Here is a 21943-nt window from a genome sequence, read left to right on the forward strand (position 1 = left end):
CTGCAGTTTTGACTTTCACTTCTTTCGCGCCCTTTTCATTCACGGTGCAGGCCACATGGATGTCAATATATACCGGAGTCGAATCAGCGTTATCGATCTGGCCCAGTCGGTACTCCTTTTCAACCCGCTTCTTGATAACAGAGTGCTAGAATGCGGCTACCTTCTCCTTGAAGTCAGGGGGTAGCTTTTGGCCCACAGACGTTTGTCGTCGCAGGCTGAACCTAAACTGCTTCATAAAGCGAATTATCCAGCCCCTACTGGCCTTGAACTGAGTCTGCGCAATGCCTTGTACATTTGTGATATCCCTCGCCTTCGCCTGTCTCATCCCCGTCATCACAGGCATTCCACCCGCACTTTGCTGCTGGATAAAGTCAGCGACTTCTTTCTGCACCTCGTGGTGTCGACCTTTCTTGGGTGCTGTGAAGGCCATTCCTTTGACAGCTTGAAAAGTGTGTTCTGCTGCTTCCGCCATTAGCGCATGTTCTTCTCATCAACGCCGAAGTCGTAGTGTCGTAGTGTGCTTGAAGGTTTGAAGTTCTCTTATCCTCCAAGACTACCTTCCGCTTAAAGGCTGCAATGTAGTGACACCGCTTGGTGGGCGCCATTGTGCCGCGAACACGGGAACTTCTTGTGGTCACGCGGCGACGTAAGCAAGCAAGCACATAATACTAAGAGCTGGGTTCACAAATGTTCAAACAAGCAAAATGGAGCCTGCAAACCTGCCAGCTGCAAGCCTGTGGCCGCGAGAGGGCGTTTAGTGTCTAGCGGTGGCAGGAAATCCTCAATTCTAAGCCGACCCCCGACTTTCGCAAACGACTTTTAAAAAAAAAAGTATTGGCCTAGATTCGAGTAAATACGGTAGTAACTAGTAGGACAAATCCAGCAACCCCGCTCCCAACATTAGCTGGTAGAGGCAGGTGGCAGTGTGGTGGTTGTGGGAACCGGCGCTGCTGTTAGGCCCAGCTGCCAACCACGCACTTTCTTTTGCTCGCTGCTACAGCAGAGCTTACACGTATGACACACGGGCACCTAAATGACTTTTTTTGAGAAAAACTGCTCCTGTAACTGTGTTTGGCTCAGTGATGCACAATAAAGAATCTTTGCTACAGCAGTCTTTTTTCCGGATGTGTGTTCACCTATTGTCCTTCTTTACCGTAAAGGCACAGTGGCGCAGCCTTGCAAGCAGGCGCTCATAAATCATCAACATCTCACAACTGAATGATGCGCAATATAGTGTCAGAATACTTTAATACTAAATTGTAATATTGTTTTAGTCACTCGTGTGTGTAGTAAATATGCCTAATTAATATGCTTAAACTCTTGTGCAGTTCTTATATTGTCGTGACGTCAAATCTCCTCTCTTCCAGCGCCGCAAAGGTTGTCTCTGTACTTGTCCCACCCGTTTCGGACCGCTGCAACAGCTTGGTGTAGGCCAAAAAAGCAGCATTCAGAAAAAACAACGGCTTCTCTGAGTTAAGAATCACCACACACAGCAACAATTTGTACAAAACCATGCTCACAGTGGCCTGAGAAAGATTTGGCCTCTGAAAATGCTCTCTGCTTGGCCAGATCGGTACTTTGATCTCATTGTCAGGCACTGAGGGCATAACTGCGGCAACTTTTTCTATTTTGCTGACAGAAACACTTAACAACATAATTTGGATGGTTGAGCGATTGATTGTACGCTCAACGCCGCCTACATAAACACTGCCTGATGCGTCGCTCGCTTTCCAATGGGAAGGGCAGAAACGCTTAGTTCAGCCACTCTACCATGTGACGTGCGCCAGCGGACCCTTACGTCACTGCTCATGAGTCGCAAACACTGCACCCACTTCTACAGCATGTTTCTGTCAGCTTGCCTCGAAGGCGTCGGAGCGCCACCTAGGGAACGCTAGACAAACTTAACTATCTTGCATAGTTTCCGAAAAGCGGTGTTGGCTGGCGGACATGAAAACACGCAGGAAGGCTACGGAGCGGGGAAAGGGTAGGAGAGAGCAACAGGAGAGTGGCTGTTTGGCCATTTTTTGCTCACGCGTTAGGTAATGTTTATACAAGCGGCGTTGGTAGGGTTTAACGCGCCGACGCAACACAGGCGACGAGGTGTGCCGTAGTGGAGGGCTCCGGATTATTTCGACCACCTGGGGATCTTTAACGTGCGCCGAAATCTCGTACACACGGGCGTTTGTGCTTTTCACCTCCATCAGAAAAGCGGCCACCGCGGCTGGGAATCGAACCCGTGTACTCGTGCTCAGCAGCACAACGCCTTAGCCACTGAGCCATTGCGGCGGGTATTATGCAATTTTACTAATGCCCATATTGCATAGAAATCTCAAGCCACTAACCGTGTCTTCAGCTCGGTGGTGACAAACAGTGTTGGTTTCTCGTATGCCGTGCTCAGGACGACACAGGTGTAGATGTCGATCAGTGTACTGGCCATGCCGCCATGGAGCACGCTGTTCATGTTGCAGTGGGACTTCTCCACCTGCATCTCAAAGTGGGCCACGTTGTTTCCGCAGGATACAAGTTTCACCTGAGGGCAGCACCAGAAACATAGACATGAAAAAGGATAAGTTCCCCACTCACACGGTGTAACACGAGCCGCAAGATAACAAAAAATGGCCGCGTATCTGCTCCTTTCGTTGCAAATGTCGGCAAAGAACGATAGTCGACTACAGCCCATGGCAAGTAAATGCCTCCCTTCTCTTTCCCACTCGCCTCTCATGCTGTTCCTCTCCCGTCTTGTTCCTCCCAAGATGAAGATGGTTTGCTCAAGCCAATTTAAGTTTACTGCGTTCCACTGCTTTAGGTCGAGTGCCTGGATGCCAGCACTGCCATACGGCGGATGCGCACAAGAATCGAGGCACCCTACTTCAACGTTTATAGAACCACGTTGCCCTACTCCACGAGCATTCCAAGCAGAACGTGGAATCTATCTAGTGGACCCTTTCGTTGCTGTTGCCGTTTGATTCCTTAAATGTTGCTAGGAGCGCGGGCAACAGCAGGCGACGGTTTTCTGCAGGGTTTTTTTTTTGCGACAGTATGCCCGTTGGCATAAATACTATGCTACAAGTATAGGTTAAATCCCGTTTCGCGAACAAACGCAAGGAGGGAGCGGTGGTGGGGTCCCCATATCCACCGATGGAGGTCAGAGTTGATGTGGTATTTCATCTGCTATCATAAAAACCAAGCATCCACCCATTTTTTTAATAAGGGAGCACTACAAATACCACTTATGTATTCATTCTCTGCCTTATGGTTGTGTAACGTCTTGTTGTAGTTCAACAATGTTGACAAGTATGAACATCAACACCAGACTTACACAATCAGATTTAGCTGTGGCTATATAAGGCTATTGCACAGTTTCTGTTTCACTTTGGCCAGGTGGTTGAATCGAGTCACAGACAGACAGACCAAAATTTCTCCGTTTAAGTAGCCCAAGGAAGACTATCATCTTTAAAAGTACAGCACAGTGATCGACTGCAGGGTCATAAAATTTGCGCACCAAGTAAAGGATACCGTTGAGGGTCCTCAACGAAAAGCAAGCCAGAACTATAAAAGTGAAACCGTAAAAATTGGAGTCACTCTGTGCTCACACTTGAACCAAAAGCAGCTCCTGCGTGACACACCCTTACGCTGCTCAGTAATTTTGAAAAGCTAAATGTTCAGAAACCCAAGGGGCAACCTCAGTGATGTAGGTGCTGGAAATTTTAGCGACCGCAAAGTAATTTCACAAATGATTTCAGAATTTCCCGGTACGTCCACCTGTGTAGTTTTGGGGCTGTATTCTCGACAGTGAATTCTCCATGAATTCAACATGTTTATTGCTTAGATGAAGTGTAAGCCATTACGGTACACTGGGGTGCGGCAACATGAAAACTCCTAAGATGCAGGGAAACATTCTCGAGCTCAGATGGTACTGCTCGCCAAAAGATGAGTCACTAAAACAACGGTCAAAACGCATCCAATGTGTTTGCACGGCTCATACCAGAGTTTTCAAACTGGAGCAAAAAAAAAACAAAAAAATTAAAGCCGTTTCACTCAATGTGAAGGCTATCAGAAGGGCAGAGCAGTGATTTGCCATAATGGGCTCTAGTGCCGTTATCCACTCACTGGTACCACCCAATGCAATTCAAATTAACTGCCTTCGCAGTGCTCGCGCACCCCCTGCCCGAAACTGCGCCAGTGGGAGTTCTGTTCTTTTTGTGCTTGCTTTTCCTTCCGCACATGCCGGCGTTGCACTGCCACTTTTTTTTCACTTACTACCGTAAAAACCAACCCAACGAGCGTTCCTAACTAAATGAACACGGACACTGCCAAATAATTACACATATTTTGCCTCAAATGTAGTGCTAAACAACGGGGAGATGTATGACAAGCCCCAGTGGTTCACGAATTTCAAACCGCCTGGCCAGTTACGCCGCGATGACAGAATGCCACGTGGCTCTACTTGGGTCCAGCGAGCGAGCGGCGACGACAAGGCGAGCCTCTTAAGTACGCTGTATTCAGTATACACAAAACTCTCACAGGTCCAACGGGCAAGGGGGAGGTGGTGGCAGTTTGCTGTATGCGGGCCTTGCCAACGTCTCTGAGAAGAGTACATGTTACTGTTTGCAAAAGCTTGCTTAGACACACCAGCATTGCTGCAGCTGGCTGTACTAACAGTGCGCTACTGTGTGATGATCACAATGGTTGTCGCGTTGTCTTTGTAGGCGCCTCAATGGCGCCAGTTGAGAGTCGTGCCAGGACACAAATGCCTCTCAAGCCTGGCTAAACAATGAGTGTATGCTGCTCACGACAGTAGCCTGCAAACGAACATCAACGGGGCGCATTACAACTAATTCACAGATGATTTGGAACAGCTTTTCTTTTTTTGCAAGGGAGGGAGATCCCGATTGACAAGGAAACCTTCCGAAACCATTTTCCGGAAGGATGCTCATTCTGAGATGTCGCTGACATGCGCTCAACCCCGAGCCTTGGTTAATTGACACTGTGCTGGTCTCAGAAGCAACCCTGCTCAAGATGCCGTGGTGTTAGTCCTCTCCGGTCGGTCACTTCAGGGCAAAGCGTTTTGCTGGAACAGCTCTGGGCTTGGTCAGGTGAGTGACAGCAAGAACCCCTCCAAAAACAAGTGCACAAGCAAATCCCCACTGAAGTTTTACCAGGTAATTTGCTAACACAAAAATGTGATTACCTTACTACAGCTATTTTTAGCCCAGCAGTACGTTAGGCAAGGGCACAAATTTAAATGGCTAATGCAATTGGAAAGGGCAAAACCTGAGTCAGGAAGATTAAGGCCAAAGAAAGTCAGCAGTCTAGAGGCCACTTCTTGCTTAGCAAATATCAACTTAGAGACCAAGTACACTCGAATTTCACCTCAACGAAATTTATCTTTAATGTGTAGTAAGTACCCGAAAATCAGCTGGGACTTGAGTGGTAGCCTCGTGAAAAGACTTGTTAATGAGTCAGAAGCATTTAAAAAAGCTCCGCCGCAGATCGCGCTGCACCTGCCGGTGGATTGCGTAAACAGCCATGACGCGCCTGTGACGCTCCGGCCGGCTGGGGCTTCCTCCTCTGGCCAGCCATGCAGCTGGAGAACCAGTCGAGCTCTGCTGCCAACGCTGCACCCATTTGCTGCCCCGTGCGCGCGTAGAGCTTGCACGTGCAGGCTTGCTCTTGAGCTGCTGGCCGTCCAGCCACTCACTGAACAGCTGCAGCGTCACTTCAATGGCCGCGCTCTCCTCGATTTCGGCATCAAAATCGCAGATTTTTGCTGACCGCTTGCGGCGTCCACACACATTTTCAGCTGTTGTATTTTGCATCTACCTGTCTTTTTCAGCAGACTATACGGGAATAGTGTTTTCAAGAGGTTTAAATTTTGAGTGCAGTTGGCCTTTAAGACCTTTTAAATGCCATGGGTTCTCCATTTTTGTAGAGCACCATAGGTGCACCCTGTGTTCTGTGTTTATGCCAAGACGCAAGGGAAACCCGAGCCGACAGCGTGCAGCCGGTGGCTCGGCCTGCCCAACGAAGGAATTACGAAGGCGCGACCCAGGGAGGAGAACCGAAAAATAAAGGCACTCTCAGACTGAACGCCAGACATGTCGGTTGTACGTTTCTCGCGCTCCGCGAACACTACACACCCGTTCATTGGAGGCTGTTGTGATTGCATGAGAGGACAGCAGTCAACCCTCCAAGACAAATGCTGAGCGTGCAAGAAAATGTGCTGAAATGTACACCACTCATACGAGATGCACACATGCGTTCTCGGAGGCGCAGTTCACGGTGGTATGTCCATGTTCTTATTACTTAGTGTTAAAAACGACTGGAATAGGTGCGTTTATGCGGTGCCTATTAAACAGTGATTCTTGGGGAGGGTGTTTTGTTTTCTTTGTTGACTTGGATGTAGCCTACTCCTTGCACTGCGATGCAGGCAAGAATTGTGCGACGTTCATGTCGTCATCGGACGTTCTAGGAGTGCCCGACGAATTGGGCTCCTGGGACATGCACCCTTTCGGGTGCTCTTTGCCTTCGCTGCAACCACCGAGGGCATCAAGGGTTACACTGGTGGCACAAGCAGTGCAACGAGGGTGGGAGCTGTTGTGGGAACCCCGTGTCCGTCGGCTACATTCCCTCAGGTGTACTGGGGGCTGGTGGAGCTGTAACAGAGCAGTGGCATCACTCCTAATGGTGTTGTTGCAACCAAAACTGTTGCAAGCTTAGCATGCGGCATTGTGACAGACAACCGTGTTGAAGGCAGCCCGGTGGGAGGGCACAAACAGGACAGGTAACGACTGATTAATTGATTGACTGATTGTAGGGTTTAACGTGCCAACACAACACAGGCGATGAGGCGTGCCGTAGTGGAGGGCTCCAAAGTAATTTTGACCACCTGGGGAGCGCCGAGGGACAGGTAATGAGTCGATGCTGAAGCTTGGTGCCACTCCACCCCCTGGCGATCCTCCTCAGAGTAACTCCCCAAGGAGAAAGAGGCGAACTTCTTTCGCGCCTCTGGAAAGATGCTCTCAGTTATTTCCATGTTTATTATTTTTTAGAGCGCAGCTTTTAAGCACCCACTTCTGTGGTTTCGTGTCACTGTCAGCGTCGTTGTAACCGAGTGAACGAAGAGGACACGAAGCTAGAGCGAGGAGGATATCGGAGAAGGAAAGTACGGCAAAAGTGTGAGGGGGAGGACAGTATGCTATGGCCGCCATGTGAGACGTACCCTGTGGTGGCGACGTGCTACAAGGTGATGCTACAATAGCACGCACCGCGGTACGTTCGCCAGTAACGCAATCACTTTGTCTGCCGCTGCAGCTCAATATTGAGCTGCCCAAGCAGTGGCTCAGCGCTGCTAACACCAGAATCCAAAGGTGAGCGCTGCCGCAGCGGCAGATATGCGCCACAGCCGAGAAGACGCTGCAGTTTGCACTGTGTTCAAATTTCACATTAGGGAGTATCGTAATTGTCAGCCAAATTTTTTTCTGAAGCTGAAAGTCTCACAGGCCCGGGAATATGCATGGTGTGATCCACGGCAGTTGCTACGAGTGGAATGTTGATCCTAACGGTTTCCTGAGAGGTGGTTGTGTGTTGAAGACTTTGCACAGAGAAGTCAGCCATAACAGGAGTTGGTTGTGTACCGAAAATGCTGAAACTTCAAACAATGGTGCGGGTTAGGGATATAGGGTCTGACAGAACAACAGATAATGCCTGCATTGCTCTATTCGGGGTGCGTGCAGCAGTTAAAACTCAGGATGATCTATTGGGAATTTCTTTGTTGTCTCTCCGCATAACAATGTGCCCCACTGCTGTCACGCACTGATCTTTAAGGCCTTCTCGCAGACGGCCTTAGCAGATCGGGTTCTGTCTCGCTCATAAGATTTGACTCGGATATCACAACATGAGAACAGTTGAGACGTGAGAGCCTCGTTTTCTAGATCGACCATGCAGGTTTGGTTGAGGAGGTTTCTGGCTTGCTTGTCGCTATTAATTGCAACTCTGAGCTCTCTGGTTGTAAGTTTTTCAGATTTATACGACTTACCTATGATGCTTCCTAGAAATTTAGAAAACAGAAATACGGGCTGCACGCAACGGGCTTTGCTGTATCAACCGATTTAATCACGGGAAAACAAAGATAATGGTTGGAAAGTGAGGCAATGATACTTCGGAGCGATAGCCTGGATTTTTGTTGGTTGATGCCCAGCCACGTCTAGGAGTTCCCTGACTGGTATAAAGACAGGAAGTCCATTAGCCATAGCTTGATCAAAGCTCCGAAGGCCACTTTCTGCGGTTTCTGTCCCTTTACCTTTCAGCTCCTTGTCATGGTAGGTTACAAAATAAGTGGGCGGGCTCGGGGTTAAGGCTGTCACCACCCACTGTCACCACAAACGTTTAAGGTGACCTGTGCGGGGAGCTGCTTTATGTGTAGTGCCTACGTCCGGCCAGTCCTGCCCCCAGCACCTCACATTTTCCAGTAGCCTGCAGTAAAACTGTTCCAGACTGAAGCACTGAAGCACTGAACCATTTTCTCGTGCTCATTGAAAGCCTTTACTACCTTGAGGCACTCTTCCAGGTTAGCCATGAGCTTGTAAGTAAACTTGGAGTACAACTGGCCTTTTCTTTCTCGATTTTACGGAACTTTTAGCAAAATTCAGTAAAGCCCGCTTATATCGAACAGCACAAGGATTGCAAAATAGTTCGATATAGCAAAAATTCGATATTGAAAGTGAAGCAAAAAAAGCTTACATGACAGCAATCTTGCCGACGAAGTAACGAGCTAACGCTGAGCTCTTACCACCCTGCAGTTCACTATTGATATGATAATTTCTCGGAAAGAAAACATTAATTTATTGGGGCGGAAGAACTGCGTGAGTTTAGCCTGCTTTTTGGAGCGCAACGCCTTGCTGGTGACTGCTTGCTGCACGGTATCTAAACAGTCGACAAGCACAAGACCGCTGCCCTCAATGGCACTGCAGTATCGCCGTAGCAGGACCATGGCAGCGATGGCTTCGCTCGTGCTCGGAAGCGGTACGGAGTCCTCCGTGTCTTCGACAGAGCGGAGACAAGCGTGGACACAACCGAATAACGGCGAACCCAGCGAACCGAGCAAGTGCGCGCAGCGAGTGGCGCGGACTTGAAGTTTAGTGACACCGCAGCCCGCAGCGCCCAATGTGGCGCTTTCGGCTCCGACAGCATGCATGCGTGGAGCTGGTCCACTCTGCCACAGCCGGTTTGAACGCGCCCGAGCTCGCGCGGGAGTCGCAAGTGACACCCGTGCCACCGCTGCACGCCGATGTATTGCAGGAAAGCCTCCCGCATGCCCAAGGAGAGCGAAAAATCCCGCATGGGAGAGTTCAATGCAGTCTAATCCACTTATAACAATATCCAAGTGCCAAGGAAATCCCATCGTTATAACCGATAATTGTTATAAGCGGGTTGCGAAATAAAAAGATGAAACAGAGCTCAAAACATTTTATTCGCATGCCGTATGGCAAGGTCGTACTACTACTAAATTGAGGGGAAAAGAAGCCACAGTCGGTCACCTTTGTTTGCCGCGTGTGAAGCTAGCGCAAATATTTTCCAAGAGCATCTATAGGTGCTTCCCCTAGCTGAGGTAAATGTCCTTGGCGGAAACAAAAGTCCCCGAGGGACTGTGCCATGCGTTGGGCCTCCTACGAAGACACTACCTGAATAGGCTGCGCAACCGCGTCATTAGAGTCGTCACTGTTGCACTTTTGGTGCACAATATCACCGGATTCAATCGTTAAATCCGATATCGTGGCACTGGAGCATTGTAATAAGCGGTTTATTTTACCGTAGAAAGAATACAAAAGTTGACGGTGCCATAGCTGTTCATCGTTATATCCAATATATTGTTATAAACGGTATCGTTATAAGTGGACTCGACTGTATATCCATTGTGAGCAAAATAGCGTTCGATATAAAAAGTTTTAAATGCATGTAATTTTTACTAGAATTATACAAGAGTTCGATATAGGCAACAATTCAATATATCCGTGTTCGATATAAGTGGGCTTTACTGTACCTCAGCTGAAAGCTTGCGCTAACGCAGAAGACTTGATGTAGCCCTATGGTAATCTTCCATCTCATCTTTTGGCAAGCAAGTCAGATGCCTCGCTTGCAAAAGCGCAGGTAAGCATTGCAGCCATGTCTCATGAGCAAATTGGGCCTTCTTGCACATACAATAAAAATCAACCAAAAGACAACGTGTGTCCTGTCCTACCTCATAGGGTCTCATTAGGTTAGTCATTCGAGACGTAAGCCACTCAGCCGTTGTGGACCGCACGCTGCTGTCACCCTCAACTTGAAGGCGTGACATCTCAAGCTTGAGCCGATTCAGCTCCATTTCCCATTCTCACTTCCTTTCTTCTTGCCAGAGTCTTCCACATTCGAGTTCCTCACTTTTCTATCTCAAGTTCCTGTTGCTGTTTCTCTCGCCGGTGTTCGGACAGTGCAGACTGATGCCCAGCGGTCTCCCATCTTGTCATCGTCAGCCTCCTACAAGCATAGCCTCATGTACTCGGACTTTCAAGCTCGTCAAAAACAACATCCAGGCAAAATTGTTTTGCAAGCTCCACCAACTGTTTTATTTTCTAACCTTTTCAAGTTCATGGCCGTCTAAAGAACTGCCTTTCCCACTGCACCAAAATAGTCTTGCTTGAATAACCCCCGCAACAAAGACGTGCTCCACTTACTATCCACTGAAGCCTGGCAAAACTCAGTACAGAAATGCCTCGCACCCACCACAGACAGTGCACTAAGTTCCGTGAAGTTCATCTCCACCGCTGGCCCCTGTTGTTAGAGCCGGGCGCAGGAGCACGGCCAGCGTCACTGAGGTAGCGTGGCCGGTAAGCCGCTTGCAGACGGAAGTTGCCTCCAAAGGCGCTCGTTGAGAAAGGTGCAGAGACCCCGATGCCTCTGTGGTTTGGCTGGATGATGAGTCTGCACCACTCGCGATGCTAGCTTGCGAATAAACATACACAAGGAACGTCACAGCTAAATTTATTTATTTATTTATTTATTTATTTGTGGAATACTGCAGGCCAAAAAGGCCCAAGCAGGAGGGGCACAAACACAACTACAAGATCAGTACATGAGTGACACAGCTTGACTAAAATACATCTGCGTAAGAGGATAGCGAGTAGAAGAAAAACATCACAACAGCAAAAAAAAGCAAGCAATAATCTGAGAGGCAATAATAAGCAATAATCATTCACAGAATTAAACATTTGGTTCATGAAGATCTAAGCTTTGGAGGTAATCAGAGGGCAAGTTATTCCATTCTGTGACAGTTCTCGGAAAAAAGGAAAACCTAAATAAATCTGTCCGCGCAAAATACGGAGTTAAAGATAGGACATGCGAATGTCGTGTTTGCCTGGTCGAAAGTGGGGTAACGTAATGTGATGGGTCTAGACCAAGTTTGTTGTTAATTAGTGAGTACAAAAATTTTAGACGTAGAAGTTGGCGCCGCGATTGTAGTGTTTGGAATTCATTATCTTGCATTAGTTTAGTAACTGATGTACCGCGACCATACTTCGAAAAAATAAAACGGACTGCTCGCCTTTGAATCTTTTCGAGGGAATATATGTTAGACTTAGTATGCGGATCCCACACAATACAAGCGTATTCTAGCTTTGGACGTATTAAAGTGTTATATGCTAATAGTTTCACTTGCGAGGGGGCGTCTCTGAGTTTGTGCCTTAGAAGACACAGTTTACGGAAAGCCGACGATGAAACATCGGCAATGTGTGCATTCCAAGACAACTTATTCGTTATCGTTAAACCTAGGTATTTATATTGACTAACTTCCTTTAAGGGCTGGCTATAGGAGGAATAGGAAAACTGAAGCGGATTTTTCTTGTTAGAAATTCGAAGAAAAACAGATTTGTCGAAATTGAGCACCATGCCCCATTTGTCACACCACAAAAGAATATTGCTAAGGGCAGTGTTAAGAGCGATTTGGTCATCTGGCGAGTGTACATCAGTGAAAATGATACAGTCGTCTGCAAACAGTCTTATCTTAACCGGATCAGTAATAACACTAACAATATCATTGCAATAAATTAAAAAAAGCCGTGGTCCTAGAACACTACCTTGCGGTACGCCGGAATCTACTGGGAGATGAGGTGATGTCTGTCCACAGACGTCGACATACTGTTTCCGGCCGTTCAGGTAAGCAGACACCCACGACACTAGGTAGTTTGGAAGCCCTATAGTCTGTAATTTCTCGATAAGTTTATTATGGGGAACACGGTCGAAGGCTTTACTGAAATCTAAAAACAGTACATCGACCTGACCAGCTTTGTCTAAAACAGAAGCAATGTGATGAACAACAGAAACCAACTGAGTGACTGTGGAAAACCGTTTTCTAAAACCATGTTGAAAGGAAGATAAAATGTGGTTATCATCTAAGAAGCTGTTGATACGAGTGGCAATTATGTGTTCCAGCATTTTGCAACATGCGGAAGTCATAGAAATTGGTCGGTAGTTTGGTATGCACTGTGGGTCCCCTTTTTTCACAAAGGGCAGAACTCGTGCCAATTTCCAATCAAAGGGTAAAGTTGCTGAACTTATTGAGGCTCGGAAGATCACAAGGTACTTGGCCAATATTTCGGCATATCGCCGGAGAAAAGCATTAGGTATGTTGTCTGGTCCAGGGGATGATTTAACTTTTAATCTCAGTATTAAATTTAGGACACCATCAAATGAAATAAGGTTAGGATCCGAATCAGAAGCATCAATGCTAATTGAGACAGGCAGAGTAGAAGCTAAAAAAACACTATGAAAATAGTCGTTGAATTTTTTCGCAATCGCTAGGGGATCCTCAATTATAGTGCCGTTAAACATGATTCGGTTTACAGAGCTTTTACGGTCCCTAATAAAATTCCAGTATTTTTGAGGGTCTTCTTTGATGAAGTTTGGCAACTTAACAATAAAATAGAAATTCTTGGCACTTTTAATAGCTTCGGAGAGGGAGCTACGAATTTCCTTGAGAACGTGAGCAGAAGCACCTTTTTTCTGATAGCGCTTGGCTTTACGCTTCATTTGTATTATCGTCCTAGTTATCCATGGTGTGAACTTTGGGGGTTTCTTTGTTTTGTTTGGTACAAACCGTTCAATGCAGTGGAAGCATAATTTCTTAAACTTATCCCAGAGAACAGCAGCATCGTCGCCATCAAAATTCACGAATTCAAATTCAAGATAATCTTGGATGTCCGTATCGTTAGCACGGGAAAAATTTTTGACCTGTTTAGATTTCGGTGGGCTATTAGAACGACTACAATGCAAAGGAAAAGAAACTGTGACCATGTCATGATCAGATAAACCGGGTTCAACACAAACACAGGAATCAAGAATAGAGCGGTGCATGAACACAAGATCTAGTAACGAGGACGAAGCATTACCAACACGTGTCGGTTGTTGAACGATTTGGGCGAGATTGTGGGACATCATTATATCGAACAGAATATTTGCATTAAGCGAATCAGATGTCGACTGCATTTGGCTCCAATCAATATTAGGCAGATTGAAGTCACCGGTAACAATTAGCTTTTGATTAATATATGTTTCTATATGGGTTTTCAAATTGAACAAATAATCCGGCAACGAATTCGGCGGCCTGTACACTGCATACAATATAAAATACTTATTGAAGAGTGAAAGCCTCAAGCACACGCTTTCCGTATTGTCAGCGTCAGGTAAACGGGTGACATTAATCCCTGTTTTTACAAGTACTGCAACTCCACCACCTCTGGAGGCCCTATCTCTGCGGTACATTTCGTAATCTGGAGGTACTAAGTATTGGTCACAAATTTCACTATGGAGCCACGTTTCAGTTATAACAACTACATGAGGGTTGTATGCTAGGAGTACAGCTTCAAGTTGATCGGTTTTATTTACGATGCTTCGAGCATTCATATTAATCAGCCTAACTTGCTCCTGCGCAGCCGGTCAACACTTACTATTCGTACTTTCGTTATCAGGTGCACTGTCGATAGACTCAGGCGATGGCGTGGTACTCCGACGGCTTTCAATTAACTGACGTTCGTTTGTTACGTCATTCCAAATAAACAGATCGTCATCTACACGCAACTTATCGTGCACCAAAAATGCCTTCTTGCCTTGTTCTTTGTCGGCTTTTGCACTTTCCCACAGTTTTTTCCGTTTTGCCAACGTCGGCTTTGAGTAGTCGTTCTGAATGAAGATGTTAGTACCCTTTAGTTTGCTCGCCTTTTTCAGCACAGCTTGCTTTTCGGTGAAATCTTGAAGATACAAAATAATTGGTCTGTTCGAGCCTGATCTACCAAGCCTATGAATCCGGGCAACAGAAGTGCATTTAACGCCGAGCTTGCTATGAAACGATTCAGAAATGACTTTCTTTTTAAGATCAGATTCAGTTTCTTCCGGCTTTTCTGGGATACCAAAAACAATCAAGTTTGAACGTCTGCCTCTATCTTCAAGATCCGTTAGCTTTCGGGCCTGGAAATTCATTGAGTTTGTGTACACCTTAAGAAGGTTGTCCAGATCATCTAATTTAGAATTTTTAATTTTCATTTCAGCCACATGGGCCTCAATTTCTGAGAGACGCCGTGTAAGGTCCGCTAACATGTTTTCCGTTTTAGTTGTAAGGTCTGCTACCTCACTACGGAGAGCTTTTTGACCCTCTAAAAGTTTAGCGAACAATTCCTGGTTGGTAGGTCCAGGGTTTTGTTCGACATCACCACAAAGTAGTAACTAAAGTACACAAAAACAATCATATGCAATTTTACGACACTGGCGTGGGCACGGCATAACAACCAAACAGCGGCAATCGCTTCGAAATGAGCTATACACCTTACTAACCTGCACAAGGCAGAGGAATGGTTTAGCCATGTTTCCATGGATTTCACCGTGCCCACTGAAGGATGGGGGGTTCCGGATGTCTTTAAGTAGTCGATGATCGGATGACGTCACGGACCAAGCACTACCAGGCGGCAGCAGCTTAGTGATGACGCCACATGGTTCCGCGTGGGGCGGCTGTGACTTGCAGAAAGGAAATTGTTGGTGCGAAAACGGCGGGTATCCAGTGGTGGCCGTTGTAGATTCCGGAGATACGTTGGGAACGCAGAACAGCAAGCCCTGCACAAGGCAGAGGAATGGTTTAGCCATGTTTCCACGGATTTCGCCGTGCCCACTGAAGGATGGGGGGTTCCGGATGTCTTTAAGTAGTCGATGATCGGATGACGTCACGGACCAAGCACTACCAGGCGGCAGTAGCTTAGTGATGACGCCACATGGTTCCGCGTGGGGCGGCTGTGACTTGCAGAAAGGAAATTGTTGGTGCGAAAACGGCGGGTATCCAGTGGTGGCCGTTGTAGATTCCGGAGATACGTTGGGGACGCAGAGTAGCAAGCCCTGAACAAGGCAGAGGAATGGTTTGGCAATGTTTCCGCGGATTTCGCCGTGCCCACCGTGCCCAATTGTAACGGCATGCCCAGCCCTGACAAAACATCATGCAATTTGAAGCTTCGCTCAAGATAATCCCCTCAAAGCTATCTGATATTGTGCACAAAAGGTGATAGAAACACTTAATATGCATTTTAGAAATAACGACAAAAATTTAACCACAAGGTGCTCCAGTAACGTTGATCCAATTGCAAGCACAAGCTGTGCTCTGAACTGAAAAACATCAGAACCCTTTTTCCGTACCCATTTTTTTCCTTTATCATTTTGAGTAACATAACTGAGCTCCACTTGTAAAGTGTATTTCGCATACTCACTTTCATGGCTGTCACCCCACCTATCATCCGCTGCTCTGTTGCACGAAGTTTACGCCGTGACCACAGAAAAAGCAGGCTGTGACTGTCGGTTTTGCGATGCAAATTACACGCGAAACTCCTTCCTTGATAATAAAAAACTATAATAAATAAAACAGCCATTTTGCTTTTTTTGTTTCTCTTCCATTTTAATCTGTGATTTACAGATTTACTAGAAGCACGAAGCATTTTGGGTTCTTTGTAATGAAGAGGCCTGCCCCTCGTGACGCCGTTACATCAAGCTGACACCCACGAGTTCATTGCTACTCGTAAAAACAAAATATAAAATGTTACGTTCATGCTCTTCTATCTTTTGCTGAAAGGAGTTAAAATTTTGTTGTTAGCAAACAGTTCTAAACAGCGTGGTGTTGTGAAAAACGGCGGGTGCTGCAAATTCACGAAGCATTCACAGTGTCAAAGGGCCATAAAATTTTCTGCCCCATCCCGGGCCATTGCAACTGACATTTGCAATTTCTTGCATAAACTTCCATGACCCTCACGCAAGCTGGAGCTTCCAATGTGTGACATTAACGACCCACTAACTGTTAACCTTGCGACACATCTCAGCCAATCACGAAGAGCGGGTGGACTACAGGCAATATTTTTGTCAAATAGCCAAAACAAGCCTACATCGTCATGTCCATTGCATTTTTTTCTAGTTTTTCAATGCTGGCCAAGAATTATGCACTTCCAGCAGTGGGAAAAAAATGTACACCTAGAATTGGTGCCATTAAAATGTCATGAAATGTAATAATGACAAATGCACACACAATCACTTTGCAAGCCGGAAGCAGGTGCATGACATAAGTGGAAGCCAAAAAAAGGAAGCTTCCAGTCAAGATGGCGAATGCATGGAGAATTTACATAGTCAAGATTTGGCCCAACATTTTAAAAAAAGGCACAAGAAAGACCCACGAACAAAGATTTGGGGATGAATAAACAGAACACCGTCAAGTTTCCCTCAACCCTCCTTTGTGCTCTAAAGACAATAGCTTTCCTTGGGCTAATTAAATGCCAAAATTTTGGTTTGTCGATCTGTCTGTCCCTCAATTCACAGCCATCCAGCCAAAAGATAAAAGAATTCTTGAACGAGGCATTTATATAGGCAAAAAATTTCCAAAATACTAAATCTGGAAACACTTAATAAGTGCATGCCAAAACTGTTCAACAAAAAGATTGATTGATTGATTGTATGGTTCAACGCAACGAGGCTACACAGGCGATGAGGCGCGCCGTAGTGGAGGGCTCTGGATTAATTTTGACCGCCTCCAGGGGATCTTTAACGTGAGCCGAAATCTCGCACACACGGGCGTTTTCGCTTTTCACCTCCATCAGAAAAGCGGCCGCCGCAGCCGGGAATCGAACCCGCATCCTCGTGCTCAGCAGCGCAATGTTCAACAAAAAGAAAACATGAGGTGAAACATAAATGCATAACTAATAGTTCCACTGTTCCTTTAATTAAAAATAGACGTGGGTGTAATTTTGGTGATACCAAACAAATGAAACACGTTAAAACGTATCATCTTTAGACGACATTTGTAGTGAAGCGGGCAGATACACGGCCAATTCTTTCTTCTCCTTTCAAAGATTAACATAAACCGAATCGCTTAGCTCTCTGTTTTGATATGTAAAATAGTGGTGCTGATGCGCACTGCTTATTTATTGGTCCATCGGTGAATTCACTTCATAGCCAATTCCGATGCTAGGGTACAAAGCCACTTTGGATGTAAGCAACTCCCTCCCCTAGCAAATGTGAGACTTACGATGTATATCAATTAATCATTACTGGCTCCCTGGGCAAGCACCTGCAAGGACATAGGTGACCTCATGGCTATCTGTAGGAATTTTTCTTCATCTCATGGATGACAACAGACTCTCAGGGAACCAGAAAAAAAAAGAGCATCGAACCTGTCCCAACTATTTTACTTGGCTGCCGGAATTGAGAAGCCCTCACAGCATGCACTCCAGTATGGACAAGGCCTCGACTTTTTCAGTTACCCATGAATCTGCTTGTCCACACAGCTGTTTTTATCACTGCAGCAGGCAGCACGCCTTATACAGCGCTCTTCTGGAGGGGAAACTAAGCCATTACTTGAGGCCTATGCTTTATCGCGTTTTACAGTTAACACTGCGCTGTGTCTGCCTGTTCTGTTTTTCGTCTTAAGCTGTTTTATGTAGAGAAAGAAGTTATGGCAGCAATAAAAACTGGCACCGAGCAAGAATGCTTATAAAAAATGCCAAAAAAGACGTTTCATCTTCCGTACGAGTGCTGAAACGTCTTTCTTTGGATTTATATGAGCATTCTTGGTCGGCACAAGGTTTTATTGTTGCCATGCGTTTTTCCGACCAGACGGGCCTCCGTCCAACCCCCGATCTCAGAAAGAAGACCTGTGATGATTCCCATTTTGTAAACCATTTAGGTACGCAGCCCTTTTACTCTTTTTTTCTGGTGTGGCTAAAAGAGCACCACAGTTCTTGCAGCAAAAGGCATGACAATAAATTGTGCCACCTGTCACAGCGATTATCTTGATTTCGAAGCCGATGACAGCCGTCACTTTTCACTGACGACATAAGCAGCTAATATACGGAAGCTGTGTCTGCCGACGTCGACAGAGGCATGGTTTGATGATGCGGTGAAGCACCCAACGCTGTGCGTAATAAATCCTACCCTACAGTTCCAAATGAAGGTGGAGCTACTGTGAAATGTTTTTTTTAATGACTACAGTCTTTCTTGGGCTACTTCAACGGGAAAATTTTGTTCTGAGGTCTGTATGTCTGTCTGTCTGCCTGTCACTCAATTCAGTCAGCTGGCCAAAGTGAAACGAATGCTGCGCAATAGTCTTATATACTCACAGCCAAATCTAAACGTCGAAATCCGGTGTTAATGCTCATACTTGTCAACATTGTTGAACAAGAACAAGACATTACGCAAATATAAAGCAGAAAATCAATACATGGGTGATATTTGCAATGTGTCCCTTTATTAAAAATTTACGCATGCTTGCTTTTTGCGATGGCAAATAAAATACTACATCAACTGAAGAAAACCATCGCCTGCTGTTGCCCACGCTACTTGCAGAATTCGAAAAAATGAAACTGCAACAGCAACGAAAGGTTTCACTAGATAGGTTCCACGTTCCGCTTGGAACGCTTGTGGATTAGGACAACGTGGTTCTATAAACGTTGCAGTCGGGTGTCTCGATTAACACGCATCTCCACCGTACGGCAGCGCTGGCATCGAGGCACCCCACTTGGAGCACTGGAATGCGGTAAATTTAGATTGACTCAAGCTAACCCCTAGCGTGTTATATAGGAAGGTACGAGATGGGAGAGGAACAGCATGAGAGGCGAGCGGGAGAGAGAAGGGATGCATTTACTTGCCAGGGGCGCCAGTCGACTATCGCCTCGCGCAGAAAAAAAAAAGAGATACGCGGCCAATTATAAAAAAGGGACGAATACATTGTACGCTGCTCGGCGTTGTACCTAGTCATCAACTTGTGTGTCTGGCAACATTATTCAGGCCATGGGCTGCTGCTGGCCATTAAAATGTGGTTTTCCGTGCCTTAAACGCATATTTCGAATCCACAAGCATCGCCTCAATATATATATTGACCGACAGTGTAAATTTGCCTCGCATCGCAATCCTCTGAACACGAACTCAAGACATAATCTCATGAACATGAACTCTCGAACATTTTTATCGTGAACTCCTGACTTTGTATTTCCAGGCATATTTATGACCCTTCATTCATAGTAATGGAGCAGCTACGGGGCTCGTGGCTTCCAACCTTCCCACCAAAAACCAGATATCTCAAACACGTGTCTTCTTTTTTCGCTGCTCTTTATCCCATTTCAGCGAAATTTGCAAGCCGCATGAATATTTCTCCTTCCTCGTGAAATAGAACTTAACCAAGCTGACAAAACAGACGTTTGGTTCGTTCGAAAGATTGCCTCGTTAGAATCATACTCACACCACTATTAAAGCACACTTCGCTCAAATAAGCTACATAATTAGGAAAAAAGGGAATGGCCATGTGACCCACAAGCTCATTTCCCGCACTTGAAAATGTGATGTCATTTGAACAGGCGTGCGATTGGCTGAGGGTGGCAAAAGCGAACGCAAATTAGGCAGGGCTTATAAGCTTGCTGAACCAGCTATTTTCGCTTAAGTGTAAAGACCATTACTTTTATAGCAGCCATTTTACTTTTATAGCAGTAAAAATGGCGGGTGAAGCAATAGAATTGATTGATGATTGATTGTAGGGTTTAACGCGCCGACGCAATGCAGGCGATGAGGCGCCCTGTAGTGGAGGGCTCCGGATTAATTTTGACCACCTGGGGATCTTTAACGTACGCGAAATCTCGAACACACGGGCGTTTTTGCTTTTCGCCTCCATCAGAAAAGCGGCCGCCGCGGCCGGGAATCGAACCCGCGACCTCGTGCTCAGCGGCGCAACACCTTAGCCACTGAGCCACCGCGGCGGGTCTGAAGCAATGGAAGTTACAAAAGTAAACAGAAGAATCAGTGCATGCTGCTGTTGGTACTGTCCGCACTAGTCTCGCGCTTTCGGGTGGTCTCAGAAGATAGTGGCCGATTGGCGTAAGCGACATTGTCTACAAGATTCAATTTGTCCAACATACCCCATGTTTCACAAAACAATTACTTCCTACCGTAACAAAAACACTCCAGGTTGCAAATGCGGTAAAAAACAAAGCAAAGGCGGTGCGGGCAGTATGGGGACACCATCTACGAGGGATAATGGTAAACAAGACTTCGGAAGCCGCCGCATACTGAAATAAGCATTTGAAGTTCACTTGAAGATCCTTCCATTGTGACGTCATAGTAGATGTCCAGAAACACACAATTTCGCGCGAGAATCAAAATTTCAACTTAAATCGATTGATTTCTCGGTGAATCAATTGCTGCCGGAAAAGTGCTGGAGGCACTATAAAACACCGAATCTTTCGAATAACACAAACTCGTATTTTTTCTGCATGGCACCTTTAAAACCGGAATAGAAAGCGCATATTTATACCTTCCCTCCACACAGTAAGCAGAAGGGCTTGGGTTAATTTCACTGCCACAAGTTCCAGACTGGCAAAACCATTTTGCTTCCCACATCCCTATTCGGTGGCACAGTCAGATCTTGGTCTTTTCTAACTAATGACAAACGTTTACAGCGCGTTCCCTTCGCCCAGTTGCTGAGTTTGGCAGTACGACTACCGATTGCAATATCGTTTTCCCGTTCCTTTTTATACACGAGGGTAGCCGTTTGCGGTTTGAGGGTAGCGGTGGCCGTTTTGCCGCTTATTTTTCGGTTCCAGTAGACCCGTGTTTCGAACGAAACATCGACTTTAGCAATTTAATAAAGATCAGAAATCATTGCCGCTTAATTTTGCATCGCCACTATTTGGTGCAACTACTTTGTACCACGTTACGTAGAACGTTTCTCCAGAAAATAACAGCTTAATGCGCTGAGACAGTTTGAAACGTGTTGACGAGCAGCTATCGACTTTTGTGCAGACTGCTCGTTTAAGCATTGCAAGACTTACTGACTGCGTACACAGCCTGAAACGGTTACCCAAGAACTTTTCTTCCGTTGATAACGACCGCCGAAAACAGACCTTGAACAGACCGCCAACTTACCTTATCGTAAATATCTTCGCAATAGGGCAAATCCTTCAGCCACCTGCTGATGGTTGCGCTTGCTCGCTGCATGTTGGATGTCCTGATATTGGTGGGGGAGCCCGCGTTGTCCAGACGAGCCAAATGCTAACTCAAAACTCCCGAACTTGCCGAACTCTACAACTGCGTCAGCTGTTCGCGTGTGCGGGAAGCGCTGGATTCTCGCCGACTCCGCGCGCGGATGGGAATGGATTCGAAGAAACCTCTGCGCAGCCGTAACGGAGGCGCGAAGCTTGAACAGAGTTACTGTTTACAGTGTCTGTCCAGAAGTGGTATTCCCTAGAGTCACTAGGCTAGTATTCCCTTGTTTTGTCCCTTTTGTGTCCCTTTCAAAAGTGTCCCTTTTGAGCGAGCCCTGATTGGCTAAAAGCGAACACCCGGATGTGACGCCATGCAAGCACGGCGGAGCTATGAGCCGTGGCTACTCAGAGCAGACGATTTGGAG

At 46.3% G+C, this 21943-nt stretch overlaps 1 protein-coding gene across 3 annotated transcripts in view; it reads right to left on the reverse strand.

Moving 5' to 3' along the window:
- Positions 1 to 21601, reverse strand: part of LOC144158295 (acyl-coenzyme A thioesterase 13-like) — a 38226-nt gene extending 16625 nt beyond the window's left edge. For 2 of the 3 annotated variants that reach the window (XM_077689098.1, XM_077689097.1), the window contains exons 1-2: positions 21460 to 21601; positions 2343 to 2530 (exon numbers count right to left, since the gene is read on the reverse strand). In XM_077689098.1, coding sequence (XP_077545224.1) covers positions 2343 to 2530; positions 21460 to 21531 — 260 coding nt within the window. In that variant the 5' untranslated portion in view covers positions 21532 to 21601. Of the gene's footprint in view, positions 1 to 2342; positions 2531 to 10761; positions 10985 to 21459 lie in introns of those variants that run through there. The other variant, XM_077689100.1, reaches the window with a different exon arrangement.
- Positions 21602 to 21943: the final 342 nt, after the last annotated feature.

This window comes from Haemaphysalis longicornis, unplaced genomic scaffold, assembly GCF_048455015.1.
Source record: "Haemaphysalis longicornis isolate Haplotype H1 unplaced genomic scaffold, Haemaphysalis longicornis Haplotype H1 scaffold_10, whole genome shotgun sequence".
Lineage (NCBI taxonomy): Eukaryota > Metazoa > Arthropoda > Arachnida > Ixodida > Ixodidae > Haemaphysalis > Haemaphysalis longicornis.